The sequence below is a fragment of the Anopheles darlingi genome, chromosome 2, assembly GCF_943734745.1.
Source record: "Anopheles darlingi chromosome 2, idAnoDarlMG_H_01, whole genome shotgun sequence".
Classification (NCBI taxonomy): Eukaryota; Metazoa; Arthropoda; class Insecta; order Diptera; family Culicidae; genus Anopheles; species Anopheles darlingi.
The window spans coordinates 66983557-67006056 of record NC_064874.1 but is presented as its reverse complement, the minus strand read 5'-3'; the positions used below and the strand labels follow the sequence as shown (position 1 = coordinate 67006056).

The 22500-nt window shown below is 52.6% G+C and overlaps 2 protein-coding genes across 3 annotated transcripts in view; both read right to left on the bottom strand.

Moving 5' to 3' along the window:
• The window catches only part of LOC125952662 (protein drumstick), a 7741-nt gene extending 4661 nt beyond the window's left edge, over positions 1–3080 (bottom strand). Inside the window, exons 1-2 of one of the 2 annotated variants that reach the window (XM_049682275.1) lie at positions 2730–3080; positions 128–148 (exon numbers count right to left, since the gene is read on the bottom strand). In XM_049682275.1, coding sequence (XP_049538232.1) covers positions 128–148; positions 2730–2950 — 242 coding nt within the window. In that variant the 5' untranslated portion in view covers positions 2951–3080. Of the gene's footprint in view, positions 149–2729 lie in introns of both variants that reach the window. The other variant, XM_049682276.1, reaches the window with a different exon arrangement.
• Positions 3081–21226: 18146 nt separating this feature from the next.
• The window catches only part of LOC125959468 (fibrinogen-like protein A), a 1760-nt gene continuing 486 nt past the window's right edge, over positions 21227–22500 (bottom strand). Inside the window, exon 2 of the mRNA XM_049692291.1 lies at positions 21227–21946. Within this exon, the coding sequence (XP_049548248.1) occupies positions 21227–21946 (720 nt within the window). The remainder of the gene's footprint in view (positions 21947–22500) is intronic.

Below are 22500 nucleotides of genomic sequence, written 5' to 3'. Positions count from 1 at the left end.
GTTGTTTTGATTTGCTTTTGTTTAACTTGAGTAAGAAGTGTGTTTCGTGTAGATAAGTATTTGTTTGCAAAGGAGTGAGTGTGTTTGTGTGTGTGGGTACATCGTGGAATTTTGTCAAAGTGCTTACCGCCAAATACATTGACTGCATCTGTGTGGATGAGAAGTAGGAAAGGGAAAAGACAAAGAAAAGCATTAAACAAACAATCGATTAATCCTATTCACTAGGAAGGTGCTGAAGAAACAATACAATGGGAATGTTCTAAAATCGATACACTAAGAATAAGTTTACCAACACTGCCCGATGCGAATTCCCCATTCAGCTTCAGTTTCATTGACAATCAAAATACAGACCGAAGGAGTGCTAAATAGAATTCAAATTCAAACACAAACGTTGTCCCTACGGAACTTCGCAACATGATTTCCACCAAAAAGAATGGAACTCCCCGGGGGGGGACAGTAAAAAGACATGAAACGACACCCCTTTTTCCTGTCCTCTCCTCCCCCTCAAATGAATAACAATAAAAGTGAGAAACGCACCAATTATTGCCTAGCCGCTGACCTACGAGCCACGAGCCCCAGAGCGAGGGGTTCAGGTTACGCGCTCGCTCAAGCACGAAACTGTCCGTGTCGGCGTGTCCACCACACCCCCTCTCCCCACCGACTCCCGGGTTCAGGTTGGAGTGCGATCAAGAAGCGTGAGAAAAGATCCATCTTCCGCGTCAGAAAGACGCATGCCGCTGGCGGTGCTGCGCGGTGCGAAGTGACACATTGGAGTGGTGTTGTCACGCCGAAACAATCCCTCCGTTCCGAGTCCCCCCCCCTGGCCGTGGAATTGTGGGAAACACAAGACGCCGTACACGAGCCCGGGGCCCCCCGAAGGATCGCTCTAAACATCTCTTTCTCCTCTCTTCACGCAGACGACACACGACGATGATTGCAGCGCCCTCAAAAACCTCACAACAAAGCAGAGAGCGTGCGAGAGAGAGAGAAAGATCTAGTGTTGCCAAGCAACGCCGGTGGTAGTGGCCGGGATTGGAATTGCTGAATGCTAATCACACCATTTGGAACCAGCTCGGTGGTGGTGGTGGTGGTGGTGGTCTAGGGGCCTGCTGGCCGATTGACATATGATACACGCATTCGGTCGTAACTTATCACGAGCCAGAACCATCGTGTTTATTGCTCTATTGCTCTCCCCCTTCTCTCGAAGGTGTCACGCTGAACGGCTTTTGGGGTCCCTCACTCCACACTGCTTGATCTTAAGCTCCTAATGAATGAATATTGAGGATCGCCGCCGACGCCGCCGTCGCCATAATTGCCTCGGAATGATCGAATCGACCCAAAGAACAAACAGAACGGAATGGTGCAGGATCAGCAGATCGCTGGTTACCTCAGACCTGCATTCGACAAATATTAACCTTCCGCAAACGCACCAACAACAAGTGTGTGCGTCAGATAATGCGTGTGTGTGTGTGTGCGTGTGTGTGATAGTACGTGAGGATGGTCGGACCCGCGGGCTCTAATGATGTAAGGTCGTAAACTGATGGCACACACTGATAACGTCGTGCACGTTTTCAGGCCACGCCACGGCCTTTTGCCGATTGAAGTTTGCCGCCGTCCCTCCGGGGATGGTCCCAAATCATCATCATCGTCGTCGTCATTCGTCAAACTCGCGCCACCATCATGGCTGCAGCGGGCAGCGACGATCGGCGACAAACAGCTGATAAGGAAAGGGCCAAGTCGCCGAGTCTGCAATTCTTCAGCACAACCTCTCTGCTCAGCTGCTGTCCCCCGACCGACGACACACAGGCTCGGAACCCACCATTCCCTTTCCAATATTTGCCCAATATTAGGACGGAAATGGGGCGTCACGGCCACGGATCACACCTCTTGGCATGCTGGCAGGAGCAGCAGCAGCAGCAGAATAACCAACCGATGCGGCCAATCGATGCCGCTAAAGAGGACGTCTCTGCGTGTGTGCGTTTGTGTGTACTTTACAAATAATCCCTACAACAACGTCAATATTGACGCGCTACAAATAGCTCGGCAAAGAAGAAAAGATCTGCCGCGCCATTCCAAGAGACCCCAAGAGAGAGAGAGAGAGGATCAAGAAACACAGATCATAGGAAGGGAGGGGAATGAAATGGTAAGGGAACGATCGACGAAAAGTGGCAACGTAAGTGCGCGCGCCAAAGAGCCGTAAAGCCGTAAACCTCGGCACTCCGTGCGGCTTATCGAAGCGTCTAATATGATTTCGGGTGAACCGTGACTGGCCTTTTCTGTCGCGTGCAGCGAGTGATCGCGTTTGTTTACACTCGCCGCCATCGCATCGCGATCGCACGGATCTGGCGCACAAAGTGAAGCGGAACAAATGAGCCCTTGAGCCGGATCAAAATTGGATGCTCGCCTTCACTCCAACTCCGAGACTTCGCTGAGGCTTCTGAGGCGGCGACTGCCGCTGAAGATCACCTCCTTGAGATCATCGGCAACAACAGCCAACGCCACGGTGGTCGAGTATGTTTGTTGTTTTAATCAAAACGCTCCCATCAACGGACACTTGGATATCGACGATCGACGATGATCTAGATTACGACAACGACGATGAGGCGACGGCAGTTGCCACCAAAGTACGTCAAGTCAACAATCGACTGTCTAAGTGGCACAATAAACAGTCCTTCTTCTCCTCCTCCTTCTGAAAAACCTAACACATCAAACCCAATACGTATACGTACCTGTGCGAGCGAAGGTTGTCCTGCCGCTTGAAGTACTTGCCGCAAACCTCGCAGGAGAACGTCACCTCCGGGCTCTTGTGCGTGCGCTCGTGGATCATCAGGTTGTACGGCTTGGTGAAGCGCCGCTGGCAGAACTTGCAGACAAACTCGCACTTTGGTCGCATCTTGCGACGGAAGTCGGCCCTACGGTCGTCGTTGTCAATACGCATTACCGCAAACATGGTGGACACGTGGGTGTTGCAAAATGCGTTGCGTGAAATATACTCGAGCTGTTCGTCGTGCTACTCCTTCGCCTCCTCCTTCTCCTCCTTCTGCTGCTGCTGCTCCTTCCTGGTCGTCGTGCTGCTGCTGCTGCTGTTCACGGGCTAACTGGCTGGTCTGTGACGTCAGACTGCAGACGAAGTAATGTGATGTGGTCCCCTTCCGGACGCGAAATGACTAATACTCCCGGACTGGCTGGTGATGCTGCTACTGCAAAGCGTGAGACGCGACCGTAAATAGAAAAGAAAGAAAAAAGCAAGAAGCTGGTTAAAAGAAGGCGCCCGGGTATTTTCAGGAACTGCTCGCCCGTCCCCGTGCCCCGAGCTGTGTTTATCTAAATTGCTCGCAAAATGGGCCTTTTTTACCGCGTGCAAACAAATCGTAAATATTTATACGATATTTGGACTGGGCGGCTGGGATTTTTTTAAATTAAGTCACGACACGGTGCACCACTAGACCTTAGACGCAGTACTACTCGAGGTGTGGAGTACTAGAGTAACGTGACAACGAGTAGTTGATGCAAACGAAAAGAGAGAGATAGAGAGAGAGAGAGAGGGAGAGTGCACACTCGCACCACCTCTCCCGGAATGCAGTTTATGCATTTTTTTTTTCGCATTCCGATGCAATCGACCACCGGTTCGACATCAGTTCACATTGGGGAATGAATCACGACGCCTCATCTCGCAACCACAACGACCACGTCAACGCACCGGAATGTACTTTCACCTCCGGCACACACACGCACACACACACGTCATCCATCCAACCTATCCGGTTAGCACGATCTACGATCAGTTAATCCGTCAGCCAAACGCTGGCGCTTAAGACACATTGGATTCATCTTTCGACGTCGTCGTCGTCGTCGTCGTCGTCATTTGCAAGCGAGAGAGAGAGAGAGAGAAAGAGAGAGGGAAGAGCATTTCAAAGTCAACCCCGGGTGATCCTCGATCTCAGCTGTAGGAGACGAAACCACCATCGCGGTCATCGCGTTCAACCTTCACGCGAAGCGTAACTTCGGCGGCGATAAAACACTCTTAATTGCCACCACCACCACTTGCCACCGACGCGTCACTTGCCAAGCGGTTGTCAATCCGGAGGAGCTGGCGGCGCTCTCGGCTCGGCTACTTGACATTTTATGGCCCACCACCCTGCCTAGGCCTGCCAAAAAAAAAACACAAACCTCCCCGGGACTACGGAGCGACGCACCACAACCACAACGATCAATCTGTCTAACTGGCGCCACCGGGCGTTATCGCCAACCACGCCGATATGGCCGGACTATGACCGGCAGGCCGACCGATCCCAACGATGCCACCGAAAGCAATTAGCATAACTTCGCGCACGACCTGCCGGAAGCCCACGAAAGTCTGTGGCCCAGTCTGTGGTGTCGGTGGCGGTGATGGGCGGCTTTTAATCGATATTGCGCTACCACACCACAGCCTCTCCTCTCATGGATCCGGTTGTCTCTGCACACACACACACACACAAAAACTACGAGGCGTCCGGAAATTAGCGGCCATCAAACCGATTTCGATCCGTGATTATCGTTGGCGTTTAGAGAGTTCATGTGCGTGTGCGTGCGTGCGTGCGTGTGGGCAGCGATCAGTAATCGCGTTGCCACCGATCGTACGCTTGCTGCTGCTGCTGCTGCTGATGATGATCGCCACCAGAAGCCGATGCTGATGCTGATGCTGATGATGATGATGGCTAACTGGTGGGTTTTGGAACTCGTTTCCGACTCGTACATCAAGCAGGAGGTTAACCTACGCATACTGGCCACCTCAGCAACCGGCACCCGCACGGTACACGCGGTGCCATTGCTCCCGGTTGAAGGTTGTGATGTCATTAGTTGGGGAACTAATGGGTGAGGATGCAAGGGGCTTCAGGCAGCGGCTGCTCGCTCGTTAGCTCCCCTCGTAAACGGGTAATTGACAGCTTTAACACACTGTTTAGCTAGACCTGTAGATTGCTTTGTGCTGCTGCGGTGGAAGCAACAACATTCAACAACAATAACAACAGCAACAGCGAGGAACACTTCGGAGCTGATGAAGCGCATCCTGCTGCTGCTGCTGCTGTTGCTGCTGCTGCATCCACGACCCTAATTGATTCAACACGGAACAGATAAATAAAGAGCTCACAGTGGGAGCTCAGCACGGTCTCAAAACGCCCATCGGAATCGGCAGCAGCAGCAATGGAGTCCTGCCGTTTCCAGTCTGTTTCGACTGTCAGCTCGCTCGCTGCGGCAACCTGTTGCTGCTGCTCCTGCAGCTCCTGTTGCTGTTGCTCCTGCTGTTGCTACTCCGAGTGCTACCGGAATGGAGACGCGTGATACTTCAATTGTACGGCGACGATAGGCCCGCGGGGGCTTCCGCACATCGCAGGCGCAGCTGGTCTGAACAAACACACTCCCGTGCATCCTCGATGGTTCGATGTGTTAATCGAGATTTATCGACCCCCTCCCCGGGCAGCCAGTGGGTGGGAAATTAAGCCGACAATAATTTATGTCAGAATGCGGCCCAAAAAAAACGAGGGAGTGCCTGCGAACTGCAGGTTGCTGTTTTCGAGTGCGCTGCAGCAAAGAGTCGATCTTTCTGCCATGATCCGGGGGCTCCATTCAACTTGCAAAGGAGCAAAGTCTTTGTCTTGTCTTGGCACCCCCCGCCAAATGGCCAAATTGTATTGAACATTGAGTTTGTCAACGAAATGACATGGATCCGGCACCGGCAGGATTAGAGTTGCTGCGTCGTGCTTCGTGGCGCGTGCTCTGGGATTGGCATCAGGTTACTCCCCTCCGCAGGCTCGAGACCACAGACAAAACCACAATCCACAACGATCGCGCATCGCATTTCGCTCGAAATTCGCTCCGAATTCGCTTCATAATCGATCAATTACGATCGACGACGGGATATTGGCGCGTTTCGTTTGCGGATTTGTTTGCAGTTCAACCTCCACCGTTGGTGGTGCAACTCGACACTCGAACACTCTCTCACACACACACATGTATCGATGGATCGATGGCTCGTGCCTCGTGGTGCACAAGCCAAAAACCACAAACACTTCTTGTGAGTGCGCCGCGAGAGCAGATATCAAACTTCAGCCTCAACCCAAGACTCCGATATCGACGCCATTTCGACGACTTTTATCCCCAGTTTTTTTTTATTCGTTTACGTTGCGTTGTCGCAGCAACTAGCGCGATTAATGTTCCGAGAGTCTCATCGAACAAAGGAAGGTGGTCCCGTGGTCGATGATCGCACGCACCTTCGGAGGTGACCTTCGCATGACGTAAGGGGTCACGCAGTACACACGCTGGCACTGGAGCTATGGATCGCATCGCGCCACGTCACGTCACGTCGAGGTTTGTGTCATTTTTCAAAACGGCAGCAGCAGCAGCAAAAAAGGGAGCCAGCCCTGACCCAAGGCAAGGGGTGCAAGGGGTTGCGGGGACCTGCCGTGTCTTGGGCGTCGTTCAATCAGAGAGTATGATTCAGAGAGTGTACACTTGGTACTCACCAACCCTTTGGACCCGCCCGGACCCGGACCCGGACCGGGGAAGGCCGTCAGACTGTCAGATCGAAATGGCACCCCCTCCTCCCCTTCCCTTCCCACACTCCCTTCTGAATCTCGAGGGAAGCAATTTGCTATTCGGTAAAGTTAATAGCCAACCCATTAGCCCTGCTCGCCAGACCCCATTAAAGCCGTACCAGCCGGTAGCGCTTATAGCGTGTGTGTGTGTGTGTGTGCCGCGAGGCGAGGTGTAACTGCTACCATCCAATCGTCACTATCCCCCCCCCCCCTTCCCCTTCCACTGTGCTACCAGGATCGCGACGAACGGAATTGCCATTCATTTGCGTTGATTGCTGCCTTGGAACAGACACCACAGTCCACGGTCCGCGATCGAGCCATGAGTCAGTTCGACGACTGTGTGTGTGTGTGTGTCAGTATTGGGGTGGGCTGGAGTGGATTCTGCCAGGATTCTCTCACAACTGTTTCGCAGATGGTTTGCGAGAAAACGAAGACCACCCTGTCGATGGCCGAAGGATTCGGTCCTTGCGATCAGCACAAGGTCCTTTCGATCTTGCCTATTGTTTGCCGCTGTGCCAAACTTGACCCCGATCCCCGATCGCCCTCCCACCCGCAGTGCGAAGGCCTTCGCAAAGGCTTCGTTTGGCCGTTTGGTTTTGTGTGGTTTCAGCCGCCGGGGGTCACAACACATATAAACATCGGACCACATCGGCATCAGACAATACTGCAGACTGCACACTCAGCACGGAACACACACACACTGAATCCAGCAGCGCCCCGCCGGAACATGACTCTATTACACAAAATAGATACACACAACAACGCCCGGACGTTTTTTGGCCAGAGATCAATGGGAGGTCGTCATTGGTCGTGGTAGGTCGTGGTCGAGTGTGGACGAAGAAGTGGCCACAAGGGGAACGGAACTTTGGAAGAAAGGTCCTAACCTTGTTTGTGCAAAAAAAAAAACACACACACACATTAGACCTCGTGAAATACTTGGAATCTTTTCAGGTCTTTGTCTTCGAATTCGAAACGATACTGAGCATCGAAACGGAGAGGGTCCTGCGAACCCGTCGCTCGGAACGCCAGATGTCTCACCAGCACACACTCACCAGCCACCCCAATGTCTTCATCAGCAACACCAGCGAGGTGATCGTGAATGGCCAGCGCAACAACGACTTGCGAACAAGTTGCTAAGCGCAACTTCTTGTACACACCTTCCCCAAGGGTATTCCCATCCCTGACGGAAGAGACGCGGAGATGCACACCATGGCCGGCGCTAATTGAACTCCTTCTTTCTGGTACACCTCACCGCGCGGTTGCAATGGCCGGTGCGTGTTGTACCGTGGCATATGAGGAAGTGGCGAGTTGCAAACACCGGTGTCAAACATGGTGGCAGCGGTGGCCGGTTATAATGTTGCCCGTAATGTAACGTACGGCCGGCCCACCATCCGAAGAAGGAAGGAGGAGAAGTCCCGCTCCGGCTTTCGTACGTTTCGGGTGGTCCCCGGGCACACTTTGTGCACTTTGTGCGGATGAACGAACGAACGGACGAACGGACGGACGGACATGGTCTTATGATGGGCCGGGGAGGTACCTCAAGGTACACAACAACTCAAGGGGAAACAAGCGACACCGTGATTAATGAGCAGAAAACGAGGCCGGTTCGGTTTTCGTTGTTGCTGCTGCTGTTGCTGCTGCTGCTGCTGCTGCTCCTTCACTCATGCGTCTGTGTGGCCATTTTTCTCTAGCTCGTTGCGTACACCGCATACCGCACAAGACGCACGAGCTGCGGCTAATTGCGAGGCGTTTGGCACACTTGCTGCTTCGTGGAACTGGCCACTTGGACGTGAACCTTGAGCAAGACGCGGTCCACGCGGGCCGAATAAAATCATCGACGCATGAATCGAAGAGTCAATTCTGGAACCTCCCACAAAAACCGAAAAGCTCAATGAACGCCGGATTGCGGAATGATTTATCGATCGTGCCGTCGATCTGCTACGGATCATTGGCATGAAAAGGTGCTGGTGAGAATGATTCCCGGGAGAACCGTTGGCGCATCATTGCATCCCTACAGAAGGAGAATCGCTGCATTCCTACTGCAGTGAGAAGAGTTGTCAACGAGTCGCTTTTCAGTCGCTTTTTCGGATCGGATCTGTTCGGACCCAGGGGGCCAGAGAGAGCCTATTCCTTTTTCGTGCGCAGGGATCAATGATGATGAGGCAGTTTCATTGACGAAAATGGCTTCGAAAGGTTTCAATAAATGTTATTATTCCCTTTTTCGAGAGAAAATTCCCATTCATGCCGCTAAGGGACTATTACTGTTCGCCCTTAACAACGCAGTTGATCTCGATCACCATTCTGGCCGCACTGGAAGGAGACATCGAGTGCCAGGCATCAATCGAAAGCACCCAAAACAGGGGAAAGGAATCCCGATCAAGGATCAAACCTTCTCATGGACCACAAGATCCTCCGAGGTCCTCGTTCGTTAATCGATTGTAACCGCAACGGACCATTGTCACTGGAATGCTGAGAGTGGAGTGGAAGTGAAGAATGTGAAGAATGCAACGAATCCTAGACGACGAGTGCCGATCTCGCCCATCATGTCATCATGTGCACGCACGACATGAAAAATGAATCCTCGTGACTCAACAGAATGCCGGGCCGGGGAATTTCGGAATGGAAATGCTGCTCCGGCAACATCTTTATGTTCAAGATCCCCATGAGTCAAGTCGAGGTTTGTTTATTCGTCTACTGGCACCATTTTCCCCCTAAATGAAATGCCGTACACGTCAGCGCGTTGAGATTTGACAGAAACACCAACACAACACGCCTGTGTCTCCTTGGCAACCTACTTGGGACGTTACTGGGATCCACGTGACGTGAGGGCAGCTTTCGCTAGCTCTTGGCTTGGTCCGCTCCAGTGTCCGTCGTGTGTCCGGTGTGTAAATAACTTCCAACCATCCCACCTAACAACGTCCGGCGCGGCTTTTTGGAGCGAACACACAACGGGCGCGCGCGTTCCGAACCTCGGCACCTCCGATTTCTCAACCTGACCAACCGACCGACCGACCGGCAATAAATCTTTTCCTCTTCCTCGATTCATCGCAATCGGAACAGCAACCGTGGCCGTCGCGTCACCATCATCATCATCATCATCATCGATGGTTGCCAATTTCGGACAAACACATTCCCGGCGGGTGTTCGGGCTCACCTCGCCGCCAGTGAATAAATTACGAAAAATGCTGAACATCCCCGCGATCCAACATGATCGACCCGTGGCGTGGCCATTGATCGCGGGCCCGGTCCCAAATCGGGCTTCCCGTCCACTTCCTTTTGGGTGTAACGGGATTCCGTTCCTTTCGTCTTTGCCCCTCATGCCTTCTGCCTCAGCTGGTTCCCGGTGTCTGTCGCTCGCTCTGTTTCGGTTCATCAAAGCGGAAGTAATGGCGGAACGGGGTGACCTGGTGATGCGTTTGATCTGTACCGCCGGCCAAGGAATGCTGCTGTCAGTGCCCTCAAAAACGTAAACAAAAGTCCTCGAGACACGCGAACGCGGCCCTCCTTATCGGGCGGGGCTTCTAGCAAAGATTTGACCCAGCCAGCCAGCCAGCCAGCGTCACCCAGTGCCCCGGCCCAGTGTGACCGATTACGCGATCGACAAGATTCGGTCGCGCAAAACAGCAATCAGACCACGGCGGCGGCGGCGGCACCACGAACGCCTCACCGTCGCTGCCGTCGCCACCGCCGCTGCTAATTGAGGGAACATGTTACAAAACATTGGTTATTCGGTCACAGCAACCGCCGCTTGTTTCACGCCGCTGTCTTTGATGATACCGGATCGCTCCGATAAGCACCGTCGTCGTCGTTGTCATCGACGACGACGACGACGACGCATTAGCCGTCGGCTGGCTCCCACTTTGGAGTGTGCTCGCCATCGGAAGCGAGAAATCTCCCTTCTTTTCAGCCCCGAAAAAAAAACAAAACAAACCCAAAAGATAATAAAAAAAAAGGCGAAGCAGAAGGGCGCACAACCGCCGCGGATCCCCCTTTTAATAATAATGGACGACGCTACCGTGTTACGCGCCATTGCTGTCGGCTCGCCAGGCCCAAAAACCGGTAGCCACGGCCCCACGCGCGCGCACGCCCGGTCGCCCGCTTGCGTCTGCGTAATGCCGGTAGCGCCATTTCTCTTCTCGCTGCGCTGCGCTGTTCCAGCACCAAACGACGAAAACCCCGTCGGCACTTTGGCTACCGAACCGTGCCAGGGACCGGTCGCCAGGGCGCGGGAAGCCCTCTTCTTCTGCCTTCTCCCCCTGAAAACAGACTTCATCAAACGCTGCAAAGAGCTACCAAGGGAGGGAGGGTGGAAGAGGGGTTTGCGTAACACGCGCCATCACGAAAAGTGGGCGGGCTAAAGCCCGGTAGCACGATCGACAAATTGGAAGTTGGGAAAATGGCGAACATTGGGAGATTGGTTTTTTGTTTTTTTGGGGTGGATGGGGATGGGACTTACCTTCTTCCGAGAAGCCTGCAAAGGAGGATGCTGCTGCTGCTTTTGCTGTTGGTTGGCACTTTCGGGAATGTTATCTCGTTTCAGAACGGGAAACAAACACACGCACACACGCGTACACACACAGGACAATTGAATATACGCGATGATCGTTACGCAAAAGACACTCGGGTACGGTACCGTCAGCAAAACAATAACAAAACTACTTGATCGCTTTGACACTTGCCACCGTTGTCGTCGCACACACGTCGTGTTGTTGTTGATCCTCTTCTGCGGTTGAAGTCTTAACACTTCCGCGAACGATTTTCGTGATACTTTCTCGCAGGAACACACTACTTTCGCAACACGCTTCCACGGTTTTGGTTCTCGTGAACGTATTTATCGGTGTTTAATCCCCCGTTTGGGAATGGTGATGAGTGTTGGTGATGCGTCAGGAAGGCAAACAACTGGTCGTGGTCGTGGTCGTCTTCCAACAAACAACTCCGTACGTGAGCGGATGCGAACGGTTACTGGATTGAGCGTGCGCGCGCTGGTAGACAGGCAGACAAGGCAAGGCAAGGCAAGACAAGGCAAGGCAAGGCAGGCACACACACCGGATTCGAAAGCCAAAAGCCTAATGCTGCTGCCGCTGGTGCTGCTGGCGAATTCGAGCCTCGGGATTGGGGCGCTGCGCCTTGCGTCGGTTGCTCGGTTCGGTTTCGGTAGGAGAGCAAAAGCGAAGCCGCTAGCCTACTGCTGTTGCTGCTGCTGTTGCTGAGGTTACTGTTGCTGCTGCTGCTGCTGCTGCTGCTGGTTGCGATGGTTGCTGCGAAGATGGAAGCTACCAAAAAACCCACCGTTGCGGCCTGTTTAGTACGCTGGACTGGGAGCGAGTGTGTGCGCGTTTCTCTAGTAACAGAAGTCAAAAGACTTCCCGGGCATAGTAGCCACCGCTGACGAGCGCTGCGGCTGTGCGCGGGGGCCATTGTGCGAGCGGGACACCACGATACGGCCCTAAACCGGCGGCCAGAGCGAGCCAGCGTGCGTCGTACATAAAACCGACTACGACGACGACGACGACGACAACGACAACGACGACAACGACCACAACGAGCACAACGATGACGACGATCCTCCCGAACGAGCCGCTGGAACGAGATCGTGGCCAACGGTGGCCCCGGGCAGATGAAGCGAGATAGAAGGAAGCATCATCTCGGTAAGCGCTCGAGCGGCCAGGGAACGCGCGCGCGCGTGTGTGTGCTGGTACGTCTCGAGAGCGAGAGAAGGGAGGGTTCTCAGCGGGAGCCCCTGTCCGTCCGTCCTGCCGGTCCCTGCCGGTCCCCTCCCTTGCTACGGCCGATTGATGTATATCGGCTTCGTGGGTATTTACAGCCGAACGCAGGAGCAGCAGCAACAGCAACAGCAGCAGCAACAGCAGCAACCGGGCAAGAAGGGACAGGAGAGGTTGGTCGGGGTAAAAGGTGGAAAATAAGGTGGTGGCAGAGGGCGTAGGAGGAGGAGGAGGAGGGCGCGGTCGGCGCGTAGAGACTAGTAGCTCATTGCTGCTTCATTGATGTGGCCACTTCCTCGCTCCTGGCTCACGCGCGCACGCCAGGAGGGGTCCTATTTAGGGGGGGAGGGTAGATGGGGTGGTCAGGTGAAGAGGGTGTGAAGGGTGAGATGGGGTGCGGTGGGGTGGGGTGAAGAGGTTGGTATCTCTGGCTCGCTCTGACGAAGAAGGCGGAGTTTATGCGCAACATTCCCACTCACGGATTGGCTGCTCATTGGGATGCTGAGGTCCTCTTCTCTCTTCTCTCTCTCTCTCTCTTCTCTCTGTCTCTCTCTTTGTCTTTCTCTTTCTCTCTATCTCTCTCTCTCTTCGGTTGCCCCTTTTTGCCACCACGTTAAGTGTTAGCTGGCTTCTGGCCAATGGGAAACCCATCCGTCCGGGGTCGATCGTCTTCACCTGGCCCAGGGTGAAGGAAGCGGGTGGCAGAGGCAGGTCCCCCACCTCCGACCCCACCGGCCTACTCATCAAAGGTTTAGTAACTGCTCACTGGTGTTACTGCTGCTGCTGCTGCTGCTGTCCTTCTTCGGTGAGCGAGACCGCTCTCTACACAGCTGCTCCTCTCGCTCTCGCGCGCACCATGGTAGCCAGAAGCAGAAGGAGGCAGGTGGTGGTGGTGGGAATGCCAAACATAAATGTCGCTACCGTGCGACGCACCAGCACCAGCAACGGCAGCCGCTTATCCGTGGCTTGTTTCGTGGCTTTCGTGGATCTGTCCGCGCTCTTTGACCGTTCGGTTCGGTCTCGGCGCGTCCTCGGGATCGCGCTCGGCGATCTCCTTCTTTCCGGCGCCCCTGTATGTGTGTGTGTGTGTGTGCCAGAATGGAGCGATAAATTTCCCCGATCGCACGGTAGCCCGGCACGAAAGGCCGGGGAATGGCCCCTTTATACCATATACACGCTCTAGAACCGAGAGGTCGCGATCGTGGAATCGTTCGCCAGAAACGGTTTCCCTTCCTAGGTCCTGGGCCTGGGTCGTTGGCTAGCTTGTCGGATTTATCGTCGAGTCTTCCAGTTCCCAGTCCTCTCGATTGGTTCACACTCCCCGGTGCAGGAGAAGGAGACCAAGGGTTTCAATGAAACGCAATTATGACGCACAGCGAATGGCGAGGTCAAACCTTACGCCCGGGATGCCAGGACTTTACGAGCTTGTCGCGAACAGCGATTCGCAGAACAAACCAAATGGAATACCACGCGAATGCCCTTGAGTTGCAATTGCAACTGCACTGATTGAATACAGTCCCTGTGTGTGTGTGTAACCTGGGCCGGCCCAGGGATCGGTGGCCACGATCGGCGCCACCACCGGTGCCAGAGAGTCCGAGAGTTATTACACTGATCACCATATCATCCGCACCGCGCCATCATGGAGCAACGATCGTAATAATGATGCCGCCAGACCAGACTCCCGGAATGCTGGAGTGCTGCCCCGCCACAAATGCCACAAGGCGAGCTTCTTTTAATGGAACATTACCTACCGTGCCTACCATCCAGCTACCATCGTTAAGGAGCCGCAACCGCTTTGCGAGCAAGTGATCCTCTCTGCGGACCCCTGCCCTGTGGGAGAGTGCAATCATCATCATCATCCCGTGGGCTCCCGGTCCCGGTCCAGCATGAGAACAACCTGGACTCGAGTCGAGTGCTGGTGGCGCTGGATCATTATAAGGGGACTGACTGGGAACCGAGCAACTAACCGCTCGCTAGTTTATATGATTGACAGCGACGTGACTTACGCGAAGTGATGAGTCTGTTCCACAGGAATGGAGCGCATTAGTTGCCGTGACTCATACAACCGTTCGCCTACTAGCCCGAAATGGCTGCTGCCGGAACCTGAAGCTGAAGACCTATGCTGAGCGATCAATAATTCCGGAAAGAGCATGAGATCACCGCGTCGCTCTTCACGCACACACGCACCACACGCACTACGACGCAGCCCCATTTATGATTCATTCATGAAAACCGCGCGAGGACAAACATCAGTTTGGACCGACCGAGGGAACCATGTATTGGCCGGAAACACAAGGATAGGAGGTTTGGTTGGTTCCATAAATCAATCTGCGTTGCGCTGCGCTTAATCCTCCACTATAAACCCATTCGCGCTGTTCCGCGCGTGCTTTGATGTGCAAAATGTTTGATTTGGCCTCATCGCCAGCGCCTAAAAGGATGGTGACGATGACGATGACGGGAACGACGACGTTTTTTTTTCATTTACCCGCCATAGCAACGGACATCACGGGCTTGGAACGGATTGGTACCGGCTCGTAAATCCCTCTCAATCATAAATATCAATCAGAGCCACACATGCACACGCACACGCGCACACAAAGACATGCTCGTTGTCTCGAACAAGCTTACATGCCAGACCCCACAGAGGTCCCACACACATGGGGACGGTGACGATGTACGGTCATAATGATGTTACTGCTGTTATGAGAGCGGTGAAGGGGGGGGAGTAAAGGAGACAGGAGGGTGAATCCGAGAGACGCACCATTAGACCAAACCGGCATTGGTGGCCATTTTAATTTTAATTTTTCCGTTCCGTGTTCCGTTCCGTCTTGCTGCCTTGCTGCTGCAAACAGCTTTACAATCAATAACTCACAACCGCAGCCCAAGCCCAAATGAGGACCTCTTCCCCAACCCGGACCACCAGCACGTGGAAGGTATAAACTCCCAACAACAACAACAACACCGCAACACAACACAACACAACAACAGCACAGCGACAAGCTGTTCGAGAAAGACTTTAATTATCAATTAACGGTCACTCGAACGAGGCAGAGGTCCGTCCGGTGAGGCGGTGAGGCGGTTGAGGACAGTCGTTTGAAGAAATCATCGAAAAGGTCAACCAAAGCGATCTACATCCGATGGAAGGCCTTCGTCAGTTCCCATTCCTAGCGATAGGACCCTAGAACTCCCTTCGATTCGGCCTCGCATATTGGTGTGAACCATAACCTCACTTCCAAACAGCGCCATCTTACGCGATCTAGCAAGCGAAGAGCCTTCTAGCAGGCAGACAGTCAGACAGGCAGAAAGATGACTCAATGTGTGCCACGCGATTGGCGATCGCCGCGAATGAAGAAGACTCATCAGCCGGGAAAATATAGTTTTGATCAAAAACCGCCCACTCGCACGTACTGGGTGTGGATCGCTGCCGTTAATTGCTGCCAGGAACAAACAGGAGACATCACACACCGGCACACACACACACACACACACGCGGTGTGCTGCACCCCGTGAACAAGTTTGCCAAAAGTTTGTTTTGCGGAGCAGTCCAATTTGGAGAAGTCGCGGTCGAAACCGCTCACGGCCTCACGGCCGGGGTATTATAAATTATGGCTTTATATGTTAATGCGATCATTACTATTTATGGAAGCATCAAAATATTCACCTTCGTTTCGGTTAATTATGCTCCCCACTCCCCCCTTTCGCTTCTTCCTGGGCTTCTTGTGGCGGCGTCAGCGGGATCCTGCTGGCATGCGAGCTGGACGCTTTACCGGCATTATCCGGGATGCTGGGAAGCGGGAAGGCGGCGGCGCTCGCGGAGGTGCGCATTTGGTGCGCGTGTGATATCCGATCCGATCCGATCTCGATCTCGATCAGCACCCAAAAACGCACCCCCGGAATGGGGACCGCCAGGACGCCGGGTCGGGTTTTGGTTGCCGCTGACCCGCACCTCCACACACATCATAAAGTGCACATGCAGAGAACAGGGCGCGTTGTTTCGTTGGAGGTTCTTTCGCGGCCAGTGGCATCATCTCGTTCTCGAACCCGGGGCGAGCGCGGGGTGTTCCGACGACTCTAATGCGTTCGAAGCGGACAAAAAAAAACAAAGAAAACAAAAACCAGTAAGGATCGCACGGTGTGGAGATCGCGGGACCGCGCGGGACCGGGGAGTTAAATATTATTTACGAGCGTTTCGTTTGATTTTAATGTATCAATTAGTTTGATATTTTTATTTTTACGATCCCCGGGATCCGGAGACAAACATTAGCGTTTTTTTTTTTTTTGGAAGGAGGTTTTTTGGTTTTTGCTCACCAACGGAACGACAATTTGGATTCATCCGCACCGCCCGCACTCCCGCCCTTCCCCCTCCCCGGGGGCTCGTGGGTTCCTTATTGGTTTTGCCGATTGGCTAACGATCGCCCGTTCGTTTCGTAAATGGTCCGTTGTCCACCTTCGCAGGGTCCACCGAGCGAAGGAATTTTTCAATTATCGCTGGACCGATTTGCCGAAATATTTGCGCGTAATTTATGACCCCATCAATGACCCTCCCTCGCGGAGCGGGATGACAAAAATCGGAGCACCAGCAGCAGCGGTAACTGTCCGCGAACCAAAAAAAAGCAGATCGCGGATGTTTGCTGCCGTGACACTAGGAACGCTGGCCATGAGCATGATCTGTCCGAGGTGCCATCGGGCTTTCTGGGACCGTTTTGACGTAACAGGTGGGACATCAATCAACCTCGAGCATTTCGAGGACTAGAATAACCAACGGCAGGCCCCGGCATATCAGGCAGAAGCCGACCAATAAACTAAACATCCCGGCCACCATCCCGGCCACGCTATGGTCGAAGTCACTGTTCGCAATCCAAGGGGCAAGGTGCGCATCCTTGCACTGCCCCTTGAACTCCGTCCACCGTCTCCTGCGGAATGAATGATTTATGACGAACCGAAATTAGTCTCCCGTTTGTTGTTGGTTGTTGTTGTTGTTGTTTTGCGAGCAGCATAGACACAGTCTAGCAGCGTTTCTGCCTCTTACCGGGCTCGGAATGGGGCGGCCAACTGTCCAAATTACTAGTTACTGCAACGGACATGATGGGCGCGCTTTTGAGCCTTCTCTCGCTGCTCGCTAGTTGCCACTATGCGGCCATTCGCAGCATTCCAACCACACCATCACATTCATCATTCGCTCATCATCGCTCGTTCGGTGGGAGGAGGCGACCGGGAGGGGGGGGGGGGGGGCGGGTGTACCGGGGTAGCGGTCAATAATAGTGGGTACCCTTTTTCTGCTTTTCGGGGGGCGCCAGGCGCCAGGCGGTCCGTGGGGGATACCGTGTGAAACGTTAAACTAACTCAATAATACCTCATTTCCCTCGACCTGCGAAGAAAATGAAATGGCCCATTAGGAACAAGTTAGGGTATGGTTGGGGTGGTGGGGAGGAGGCTAACGGTGTGGTGATTAAACATCACTTTCAATTCAATTCAAAAACGGCACGCCTTGGGACGCCCGGACAGATTAGAGACTTATTGGCTAGCCTAGCCGATCGCAGTAGGTGGCTTTGAGGATGGGATTAGCTGTTATTTACTGACATGCCAGGCCGAATCGGAATCGGTTCCGGGAGATTGCACTTTTTATACTAAGGAGGCTAGTACACGATAACAACTTCCAAATGCCATAAACTGTCATTTGGCGCCTTGCAGTTTGCTACTAAATAGTCAAGTGGCTTAATTTAATTAAAATAATTAATTTAATTAAAATATCCCAAATATGGTAATGTAACTAATCCTGGAAAGACAGGAAAAGGCATCGCTTGCTAGTTTCAAGGGACTTTCTACCCGGACTGAACATCCACTGAAATCTTGTCGGGATGTTTCTGAAACTGTCATTTAGTGAATTATGAAACTTTGTTCCAAACGCCAGGCTATGATAGCATCTTTGTTTTGCAACGTTTATAAACCACAAGCAAATTTCCTACCGAGCTGGATAAAAACAACATAAATTTTAAAGAAAGCGTCTTTCATCTTAACGCTGCTCGGTCGCGATAGCAACTTTCCTTTAACCTCTGTTCTTTTTTGCAGTTTTTAACGAAAAATTGTAACATCCAACTAATCGATCGACAGGAAAGTTCGCATGAAATGATCGCGTATTGACAGTTTCTTAGCCGTCAAGTTGCTTTCACGTACCAGTACGCTTTACGTGACTGTTCGCCAAAAACCACCCCCCGTCGATCGCACCAGCTCCTAGCGCGCGATTGATGTCCTGGCGTACTCTCCTCCCCGTTAAACTTGTTGGCGGCGCGTTGGCGTCCATTCCCGGAGAGAAGAGGGAAAGGGAGATTCGGAAATGTTCTGGTGGCCTTCCTGGCGCACGATAAGCGCACGGACGCGATCGAGCGATCCGAATCACGGTTCTGGATTTCACGGTGGGCGAACGACCGTTTTCGCCACGCCGCGAGCACCTCCCACGGATGCTGTCGAAACCGTTTATCCGGAGCCAGCGGCAGAGCAACCTTCACGGTTGCCACGGTGGTTGCCATGGTATCTCTACCTCTGTGTGTGTGTGTGTGTGTGTGTGTGTGTGTGTGTGTGTGTGTGTTTGCTTGTGCCCCGAAGGCACACACGCTGCAGCGAGCAAAATCCTTTTGGAAGCGGAATCCGTCCCCCGGAGAAGATGTGGGCAACGGCCGCCACCGTCGCCGTCGCCGTCACCGCCGCTGCCGTCGCTGCCGTGTTAGAATGGCGCGCGCGCGCCTGCCCGGTTGCCCGAGAGTGATGGCGGAACCGCCCGAATCGTCCCGATCCTGCCGCGCGACGAACGGCGAACAGAGAGAGAGGAAGAAGAAGAGGTAGAGAAGACGAAAACGGCGTCGTCGCGCGCGTCCGCGGCCTGAATCCCGGCCTGGGTTCCCCGGGCGTGGGAAATGCACAGTAGTAGTGTGCCTCTAATGTCTTGTGTTTACCTCTCCGTCTCCGTCTCCGTCTCGTCCGTCGCGTCCGCCTTGTGCGCCCTGATCGTACGCGCGAAAGCTTACCTTGCCCGGTCCCGCCGCCGCCGTCGCCGCTGCCGCCGGTCGCGCGTGAGGCCATCGGAATTCGGCAACAAAAGGAACGGGCGGCCAGGCCAGCGAAAGGCCCGGCGCGAAGCTCGCTAGCGGCTGGGATGCTGGCGGGATGGCCAGCACCGCGCTCGGTGTATGTGTGTGTATACGGGCATGTTGTTGGAGAGAACGGGAACACGATAAGCGGACCGCGAAGTACGCGAGAGCTCATGAGAATGAATGCAGAGAGAGAGAGAGAGGAAGAGAAGAAGAGAGAGAGAAAGAGAGAGAGAGAAAGAGAGAGAGAGAGAGAGAGAGAGAGAGAGAGAGAGAGAGAGAGATAAAGAGCGGGAAGGGATGCAAATGGGATCCGCGAGGCACAAATTTCTGCGATCCGCGATTGGGTGGGCTGGTGCTGGCGGTCAACAATGGTTTAACGGGGTGGCCAAAGGGGCCACCATAAAACCGATCCTTCCCCGCATTGATCTCCGATAGGTGTTTGTCGATCGTTCAGTGACAAGTGAAATGCCGCCCTAAACGTGTCCTAAATGTCGCTTTTCGTTTAATAAAATCCCGAACCGAAACTCCGATTCCGATAGTCCGATCTCGTCACGGAGCGGCCGTAATCAACACTTCCATTTCGGTGGATCCGCTGCGTAGTAGATCTCCGGAAGAAAAGTAAATAATGGCGCGGTAAATAAGGACGACCCCCGAAGGAGTCGTCCCCCCGGAGTCGGAGTCGGAGTCGGAGTCGGAGTCGTTTTTTTTTATATTGATCGGACTATCGACTCAAAAAAAAGGGGAAGAAATGGACGTAACGAAAGAGAACGCCCGATGGCCGCCCCGCAAAGCGCAGGGGCAGGAGTCGAGCGTGGATCGACAGCGTGGAAAACGATTGATAAATCAAACATCGTGACCGAGCCTTTTGGGGTTGGCGGTGATTACCGCCAACCGATCGCCCGGATACCACAGAGGATCGGAGGTGGGTGGCTAGTGGTGGAAGGTGGTGCGAAAGCTCGCCGTCTCACTCGTCCGGAGGAATATTGGAGCGCGCGTACCATAAAAGCTATAATCAAGCCGCAAGAAGCTGAAACGTAAGAGCATTAAATTCCTCTGGAATGGTTCCCTCTTCCCACCACCGCAGATGCTTGCTCCTCTTTGCGTTTGAGGACGACTTCGACCATAACAATAACAATAAGTTAAGCCCGGCGGGCACAGATATGGAGGCGGAGTAATTTGGAGTCCAGTATCCGTGGAGTCCGTGCGCCGTTGTCTGGAGTGTGCACTACCTATACGCAAACTCCACCTTAAAGAACTGGTGGCCGTGGCCATGCGGGATTGGTTACGGACGTTCGGTCACCGATTTGGTTCGTTTTTCCTTAGATTTTTTATATATATTTTTTTTTTTTTGGAAACCGAAGTGCCCTTTTCTGGTCGAATCTGGTGGTGCCTGTGGTGTGGAGATTCTAATAGATTGCGGAGAGCGATTTTAACAACTTAATCAACAATCACGCTGTATTGGACATATGGGGGGGAATTATTAAATCGGGATCTCTAATGAGAAAGTTAGTAAAGGATGTCCACTGTCCAAATGGCACCGAACGAGTGCAGAACAAATGACTGGAGTTGATGCAAACATTTAAATTTGAGCTGTACATTACCAACTGCTACAGTTTTAAAGTATATTTGAAAAATTTATATAGAGATCTACCTCTAGGAAATGGAGCCAAAATGAGCCAATCGAATCAAAATGAATTTTCTAAACTTTTAGCTTTTTGAAAAAATAAGAAAATATGCCTGCTAGTTAATATACCTTTATTCATGAATATTTGGATACATTTTTGCTTGGTATTCTTTCATTTATGGGACACTTTCATTTCTGTGACACATTTCATGATAATTTCTACTTTACTGGACGAATCATCATTCTTGAAAAGCTCATTCCTCGACGGTTATTTTGGAAATAGTACCAACTTATTGCTTTATCACTGTGTACGTTAAGATATCGCCCGTTTAAATGTGAAAGATGACAACTTTTGTGCCACCAGGCACCTTCATAATCAATAGCGCAATTGGTGCTGTATTGGTCGTTATCGCGATCCGCTGTCGAGAACTTCATCTCCTTATGATACTCCAGTGAGTCACCAGCGGTTCCACTATATGTCCCTAACGTCTTTAGGTTATACTGCTCGCTTTCACTTCCGATCTCAAATCCGTTATACCGGGCATATTTATATGTGCCGTTAAAGTCTTTCAGTTCCACAATCAACTCATTCGCACGAGCCGATGTGAGCTGGTGCAACTTCTCCAGCCCTAACCAGAACTCTTTCTTGATATCTCCGAAACCATTCTTGAATTCAGTCCAGTTGTGATTAAAGTCCACGGATCCATCGTATCGATACTGAAATACGAGCCACCCGCCACCAAACTGCTGTTGTTCACAATACACGGGAAATGCATCACTTCCAATATTGGCACGAATTAAGTAGGTCCCAGACAAATTTGATGCTACATCCTTGCAGGATGAATAGGGAGGTTCAATCTTGGGTGTCGTCGAGGGTGCTGGTTTTGAGCTGGTAACGGGAGTTGAGGTGATCTCTGGAGTTGTAGTTACACAATCTTGCTTTCGTAGTTTGAAAGAGGAATTGTTGGACAATAAATTTTGCTCCAAATCGATGAGTGATTGGTTTTGTTTCGGTATGAAATCGAAGAGTTTCTCGCGCAACGCATCATGATTGGCACACGCTGTCTGTTGAACAAGGATCTGCCACGATCTTTCCTGCAGCACCGTGAAATTACGTCCGACATCGCCTTCGAGTCGATGCAAAGCCCACAGGAAGTCAATGAAAGTCTTCTCCTGTGTCGCTTGATTCTGTGCACTCTCCTCTCGATGCTCGTGTAACTCGTACTGCAGCTCCAGAAACTTATGCTGCAAGTATTCTAACTTTGCGAGAATTAACTGTGTCACGGTATCCGAAACTGCAATGTCACCAGACAGCGTTAGCTCAGCATGTTGGTCACCGGCATTCACCCAAATTATCGCACAAAATAGAATAAAACAAACACTTAACTTCATAATTACACAGCACGCTGTCCTCCACTAAATGAACTGCAACGTACCGAGGTCAAATCGAAATGGTGCCCCGCTACTATCCCCGACAGTGTTTTATAATGATA